The following is a 7,414-nucleotide window of genomic DNA, read 5'->3' on the forward strand; positions in this document are numbered from 1 at the left end:
ACCGTGGTGATGCCGCTGTTGTTAGCCTTGGTGGTGGTGGCCTAGTCTCCCGGCCTCGTGGCATACTTGCCGCACTAGGAGCTGGCTGGTGACATGGGGGCTGATGGCTCGGCTTGAATAAAGGAGGCGGTCTTAGGACCCCTCTCACACCATGACGAAGACTGCTTGTTGCCGACCTTCATTGATCTAGCCAGAATGTCGAGTTTTGGAAGGCTCCGCCAGCGAACTCCAATGGATGACATGTCGGGTCGGATGGTATTCGGTCGCGCGCAACCATGTTTTTTCTGACTGTTTGGTTTCAGAAGGAGCGATGCGAAGGTCAGCAGTCTATTGCCATCGTGGGACATGTCTTTAGTTTCATGGTGAAGTCAGTCACGGAGAATGACATGGAAGTCTAGATCCGAGGACTGGTAATGGTGGTTTGAGTCCTGTAGTGATGAGGTATTATCTTGGTGATTCATGACTTGAAGCAGCGGCATCAGCAAGTGGAGGCAATAACACACGAGAAATTTAGATTCTAAACTTCAGGGTGAAAACCCAAGTTCTGCCCTTAATTGCTTGTGTCTGACAATGATCTTGTTGAAGACATTGTTTTGTGAGCGTGGATTCTCTCTAGATGAAAACCTATGATCTATAATTCGAGCGATGACAGTGTTTGTGCAATGTTTCCTATTTAGAGACGTCGCTTTTGAAGAGTGGACTACCTGTACTGTCTTGGTGGTGTTTGGTCCGCTACAAGGATCAGATCATTCTCACGAGACTTTTTTTTTGTAATTCTTTTTTATTTTTGGCTGTGTGCATCGGTATTGTCATTAGGGAACTATGTTGTTCCAGGGACCGGCTGTAATTGGTATCCCCGCAATATTAACATATTCTTTTTATCGAAAAAGAATCTTACCATTGTTACATAGTATATTTTTTGAAAGTCACATTTATAATTATCCACTGCCTACAGCCCTAGACCACCATAGATCAAATCACGACGTTAAGTCGATAGCAACTTAGCAGGACGCCTATTATGTCAAAACGAATGGAAAACATGGTCCATGTCGGTCAAAAAAAATGAAGGCGTGCTCTCTGGGCCCACAGTCCATCCGCATCACCCTCATTCCAGGATCTATTTCAGCCAATGGCGGGCTCCTCACGGCAACCAGAGCATCCGCGCGCGACCTCCTTCCACTTCTCCCGCCATGCCGTCGCCGGCGACGGCTAAGCCCAAGACGACGAAAAAGCACAACTCGCGCCTCAACAACCCTTTCCCGCGCGCGGTCCCGGCCGCCGCCTTCCGCAACGGCGATGCGGCGCCGCCGCTCTCCTTCGGCCCGTTCTCCAAGCTCGCCCACGCCCACGATTACCCCGTCGGCTCCAGATTCCGCCTACGCTGGGACCCCTCGCTCGGCGGAGCGGTCTCGCTGGCACGCGTCCCTGCCTCCGGCGGCGATCCTCGCAGCGGCGTGATGTGGGAGACCATCCCAGGCGTCGCGTTCGTCTCCGCGGCCTCCGCCACCACCGAGGCCGACGAGTGCCGCGGATCCTTCGCGCTCCGCGACGGACGCGCCCTCCTCGTCCCGGAACGCCAGAGCGTCGACAGGATCAAGGCCTTCTACCGCTGCGACGTCGAGGCCGGCGCCGACCCCCTGCGCGGCGCCGCGTTCGAAGCGTCCGACGAGACACGCTTCCCGGTGCTGCTGATCACCGGTGCCGTGTCCGCGAAGAAGGCGGACCCGGCGTCGTCGTGCTGCTGCGGCCTGCGCGCCGGCCGCCGCGCCAGGGCCCGCGCGGGAAAGCCGGTCCTGTCGGCTCGATACTGGGTCGTCCTCGAGGAGAAGTGCGACACGCAAGTGGCGTTCAGCGTCAAGATCGCTGACTACCAATGGAGCTGCGACCACGCCGCCGATGCTTCGAGCCCACCACCGCCGGCGTCGACAGCTCCAAGGCCCCACCGGTTCAGCCTGCGCCTCCGCCTGGCGGGTCGCGTTCAGAGGAATGGCGCCAAGAAGAAGAAGCTCATCTCCTCTGGTTCCCCTGTCCGGGAGGAGCTCTCGGCGCTCCTGCCTCCGGCGGAGACAGCAACGGAGGCGGCGGATGAGGAGCAGCGGCCGGAGGAGTTCAACCGGGTGTTCCTGACGTACGCGAGCGATCGCGACGAGCGGTTCTACGGCTTCGGCGAGCAGTTCAGCCGCATGGAGTTCAAGGGGAGGAGGGTACCCGTACTTGTGCAGGAGCAGGGGATCGGCAGGGGAGACCAGCCCATTACTTTTGCTGCCAATCTCGTCAGCTACAGGTAGATAATTACTTCTCCATAATTATTTGGCGAGTATTTGAATTTGATTGTCATTTCAGTTCTATAGTAGTACTATGCTAGTGCACTTTTTTTCTTTTGCACAGTCACTTTTTTGAACGGTCCGATATAGTACTATTCCATCCGATCCAAATAAATTATCACATATTTAGTTAGGCAAAAAGTTGCCTAAATCTGTCTAGATTTAATTAGGTAAATAGTTGTCAACAACTAATTTGAGTACTCAGTGTTAACATGTATTGCACACGTATTTAAGATGATTGGTCAGTGTAACGAACTGAATTATATTTGAGGAATTATATTTGAGCTGGTAGGAGTATGTACACTATGAACTCACGGCTAGTGACAGTGACTATGCTGTGTCTATTTGCGGCATAGTTTCCTTGCGCGTGTGCGTTTGAAACTCCTGTCGCGTAAAAAGTACATCTACATATAGAGAACAAAATCTTGTCTATAATATTCAGGATTTGTTATTTCTTAGCTAGCTGAAGTAAGTTCAAACTTAGTAAAGTTTTACATCGTTTGATTACATCGTGTTTTGTGCATATGAGTTGCAAGTTAGTTTACAACTGAATTTTTTGTGCATATGAGTTGCAAGTTAGCTTGAACCTGGATTTTTTTTTTGAGGAACACAGTACAAACGTAGACGCTCACATACACGCGCATACACTCACCCCTATGAACGCACACACGCACACCCTACCCCTACGAGCACCTCCGGAAGACTGAGCCGGCGGATTGGATCTTGAAAAATTCACGAAGTCACCACAGGCGCCTCGCTGTCGATGGGAACGTCGCCTCCCACTGAATGAATATTCCGCCTTTACGAGACACACAGATGTCAAACCTGGGGTTTGAACTCTGGTGGGATGGGGATACAACCATCCTCCTAACCACCCAACCTCAGGTTGGTTCTCGAACCTGGATTTTTTCTGTTGCAAATGAAGTTTCGATTGAGATTTTTTTAGTTGCAACTGAGGATGGAACTAAGAAAAATTATCTGAACTGTTAGATTTGCATGATTTGTGCTAGTTATTAGTTGCAACTACGATGACACTATTTGACTAAGAACGAAGTTAGTTCTCAATCGAACTGAGAAATAGTTACACCCATAATTTTCGATATTTGTTGGAAAAAAAGCCTTATAAAAAGATATTTTTGTGGGTAGTATAAAATGAATTTTGAAGGCTTGTGTGAGCATATTTTTGGTGAACTGCTTACGTTAGCATCGATCCATTGTGTGTTCATTTGTAGATGCTTTGGTGTGTTCTCTGTAGGTCAGGAGGAAACTGGAGCACCACGTATGCACCATCTCCGTTCTACATGACCTCCAAGATGAGGTCCCTGTACCTGGAGGGATACGACTACTCCATATTTGACCTCACAAAATCCGACAGGGTGCAGATTCAGGTACCCATTTTATCATCCTACATGCGTTTCCTCTTCAGTACCATCCTACTCAATTTTCTTATTCAGTAACTCTTCCGTGCTTTTTTTGTTCATCAGGTTTATGGGAGTACGGTTCAGGGACGGATACTGCATGGAGACTCGCCGACCGATCTGATCACGAGCTACACGGGATCGACGGGACGGCCGCCTGTTCTTCCCCGATGGATCACCTCCGGGGCGGTCGTCGGAATGCAGGGCGGCACGGACGCCGTCCGCCGCGTGTGGAGCCAGCTGCAAGAGCACGACGTCCCGGTCTCCGCATTCTGGCTGCAGGTCTGTTCTGAAGCAATCAGGCAGCTCACACTGAACTCTGAACCCAGCTCTCTCTGAAGTCTGAACTATTTGCTGCAGGATTGGGTCGGGCAGAGGAAGACGACGATCGGGTCACAGCTGTGGTGGAACTGGGAGGTGGACGACGATCACTACGCCGGCTGGAAGGACCTCATACGCGATCTCCGTTGCGTCGGCGTAAGGACGATGACGTACTGCAACCCCTGCCTCGTCCCGGTTCGCGCCAAGGGGAACGCGAGGAGGCACCTGTACGAGGAGGCCAAGGAGCTGAGCATCCTGGTGCGGGACGAGGCCGGCGAGCCGTACATGATGCCCAACACGGCGTTCGACGTGGCCATGCTGGACTTCACCAACCCGGAGGCGGCCTCCTGGTTCAAGGGGATCCTGGGCGGGATGGCGGAGGAAGGCGTCAGCGGCTGGATGGCCGACTTCGGGGAGGGCCTGCCGCTGGACGCGCGGCTCCACTCCGGGGAGGACCCCGTTGCGGCGCACAACCGGTACCCGGAGCTTTGGGCGCGCGTCAACCGGGAGTTCGCCGACGAGTGGAAGGCCAAGTCGTCCGGTCACGCGAATGCAGAGGAGGGGGAGGAGGAGGGGCTGGTGTTCTTCGTGCGGGCAGGGTTCAGGGAGAGCTCGAGGTGGGCGATGCTGTTCTGGGAAGGGGATCAGATGGTGAGCTGGCAGGCCAACGACGGCATCAAGAGCAGCGTTGTCGGCCTGCTCAGCGGCGGCCTCTCCGGCATCCCGCTCAACCACAGCGACGTCGGCGGGTACTGCACCGTCGACCTCCCGCTCCTGCGCTACCGCCGCAGCGAGGAGCTCCTCATGCGGTGGATGGAGGTCAATGCCTTCACCGTCGTCTTCCGCACACACGAGGTAACGGCGCAGCACCATTCATGGGCGCATGATGATTCGCATAGAAAAAAAGAAGCACAACGCCTGATGATCCCGCCATGAACCGATGATCGATTTGCAGGGGAACAAGCCCGGGTCCAACTGCCAGTTCTACTCCAACAGCCGCACGCTCGCGCATTTCGCGCGCTGCGCCAAGATCTACAAAGCCTGGGAGTTCTACCGGATCCAGCTCGTCAAGGTACAGTTAAACATGGATCGATCTTTGCAATGCCCAAGCTGCCTAGTTACTAACTAATCCAGTGATCGACTGGTTTCTTCGGATGCAGGAGGCAGCAGAGAAGGGCCTCCCCGTAGCGCGACACCTCTTCCTCCACTACCCGGAGGACCGGCGCGTGCAGGAGCTGACGTACCAGCAGTTCCTAGTCGGGACGGAGATGCTGGTGGTGCCGGTGCTGGACAAGGGCACGAACACGGTGACCGCCTACTTCCCGACGTCGGACCAGGGGTCGTGGAGCCACGTGTGGACCGGCGAAGAGTTCGGCAACGGCCACCGGAGCGGGCACGGTAGTGTTGGGAAGGGGACGGTGCACGGGTTCGAGGCCGAGGTCGCGGCCCCGGTGGGCTACCCGGCCGTGTTTGTCAAGGCTGGATCGCCCGTTGGGGAAAGGTTTGTAAGAAATTTGAGAGATGAAAATGTTAGTATTTAACTGAAACAGTGCGAGTTACTGTTTTCTCCGCTCCATATTAGTTGCTCCTAAATTTTTATTTAGTATAACTTTGAAAAGTAGAAACTTCATCGGAGCCGCCATGTATCACGCCATGAACCATCAGCTGATCAGCAGTAAGGGCATCTCCAACCGCGCGACCCAAACCGCGCCCGCGCGTCCGTTTGGGTCGAGTCGGACAAAAACGCGGCCAAGCGCGGGGACGCACCGCAAAAGCGGACGGCCGCGACGTCCGGAACGACGCAAACCCGGCCCAAATCTGGGCTAGGTTTGCGTGGCCGCGGATGGCACGCGCCGTCCGCTCGCGTCCGCCCGCTCGGTCGCCTCGTCTCCCTTGGGCCCACCTGTCGGTGACCAGGGAGACTATTAAATGGGGACTGGAGGGAATCTGGCCCTCCACTCCAGTCCCCACTCCACTCCCCGAGCAAAAACCGCCGCCATGGCCGAAGCGACGGTTCGCTCCCGGAGCGAACGACGACGAGGCGAGCAGCAGCCGCCGTCGTCCGCCGGCGCTGCGGCCCGGAGGGAACCGCGGCGGCCTCCACATCGGAGAGGCCGCCCGCGGCGGTGCGGCATTGCCGCAACCGCCACCTCTCCTCATCGAACCCAAGCCGGAGTCCTCGGAGGAGGACCCGGACCTCCGCGCCGCCCTGATCGTCTCGGCGGCGGAGGAGGAGGCGAAATGGCCGCAGCTCCATGCGGCCATTCGCACCTCCGAAATGGAGGAGGCGGCGCGGCGGGGAGGTGGAGGAGGCGGAGGACCGGGAGCTCTACGCCCGGGCCCTCCGGGCGCGACGGGGAGGAGGAGGAGGCGGCGCGGCGGGAGGAGGCCGGGCGCCGCGCCGGCGACGCCCGCCGCCGGGAGCGGCGGCGGCGGGAGGACGGGCGGCGGGCCGGGCGCCGCGCCCGGCGGGAGAGACGGCAGCGCCTCGGGGAGGAGGCGGCTGCTCCGTGCGCCGGCACAGCGCCGGGTGGCTCCGGACCCCCACTCGCCGTGGGAGGAGGCCCTATGGTCTCCGTGGCCGGAGTCCCCGGCGCGCTCCAGCCACGACAGCGCGTCGCCGCCCGGGGTGGATGACGACGACGTCGCCGACGACGCCCACAGGGGCTAGGCGGCGCACTGGTGGCCACCGCGCCGCCGACCAAACCCTAATAGAGGGTTTTTAGTATAGGTTTAAATTTAAAAGTCCATATAGGGGCTTCTTTTGTTAGTTATTTGCCCAAAATAGGGCTATGTACTAAATTTGCCCAAAATAGGGCATATGTTTTAATCAAATTTCGTTTAAATTTGCCTATTTTTTTGTTTTCGTTTTTCTCCGGTTTATGCGATGCGTCCGCGCGTTGGGCGCATCGCGCGACCCAAACGGACACGCGGACGCGGGCCGCTGTCCGCGTGTCCGGGCGGCGACCCAAACGGCCCAAAACGGACGGCCCAGCGCGTCCGTTTGGGTCGCGCGGTTGGAGATGCCCTAAGAAATCTCCGCAAATCAAGCCCTCGCAAGTTTCATTCCAGCTGGCGATCAAAACCCCTTGTTTCCAGGATGTGAAAAATGTAGGGCATGTCTAGATCACGATTTCACGTGACGTCATCAGGTTTAATCTATCCAGGCATCCCTTCCCTAATCAGCTGGTCACATCGCCGATTAATTGGGTCTCTAAATAGCTCTATGCGGAATGGATTAATTATTGCGTCGGGAGCTTGGTATCACGTCCATGGCAGCCAAAAACGAACCAGCGGTACCTCGGGGAGGGGACCACGGCGGGAGCCAACACGATGTCAGGTCAGCTCGGG

General features: G+C 56.3%; 1 protein-coding gene across 1 annotated transcript; it reads left to right on the plus strand.

Annotated features, from left to right (window-relative positions):
- The first annotated feature begins 1,179 nt into the window (after nt 1–1,179).
- LOC124665699 (sulfoquinovosidase-like) lies at nt 1,180–5,684 on the plus strand. Its single transcript, XM_047203089.1, has 6 exons — nt 1,180–2,284; nt 3,580–3,712; nt 3,809–4,024; nt 4,103–4,918; nt 5,019–5,135; nt 5,224–5,684. Exons 1-6 carry the CDS (start codon nt 1,191–1,193, stop codon nt 5,602–5,604), a joined length of 2,757 nt encoding a protein of 918 aa, XP_047059045.1. The 5' UTR covers nt 1,180–1,190; the 3' UTR covers nt 5,605–5,684.
- The last annotated feature ends 1,730 nt before the right edge of the window (nt 5,685–7,414 follow it).

The sequence above is a fragment of the Lolium rigidum genome, chromosome 6 (assembly GCF_022539505.1).
Source record: "Lolium rigidum isolate FL_2022 chromosome 6, APGP_CSIRO_Lrig_0.1, whole genome shotgun sequence".
NCBI classification, from domain to species: Eukaryota; Viridiplantae; Streptophyta; class Magnoliopsida; order Poales; family Poaceae; genus Lolium; species Lolium rigidum.

Excerpts from the sequence above, each read along its gene's own strand:
- LOC124665699 (XM_047203089.1), top strand. The coding sequence starts at position 1,191 with ATGCCGTCGCCGGCGACGGCTAAGCCCAAGACGACGAAAAAGCACAAC. Across the intron at positions 3,713-3,808 it reads CCGACAGGGTGCAGATTCAG|GTTTATGGGAGTACGGTTCA; the intron begins GTACCCATTTTA and ends TTTGTTCATCAG. Across the intron at positions 4,025-4,102 it reads TCTCCGCATTCTGGCTGCAG|GATTGGGTCGGGCAGAGGAA; the intron begins GTCTGTTCTGAA and ends TATTTGCTGCAG.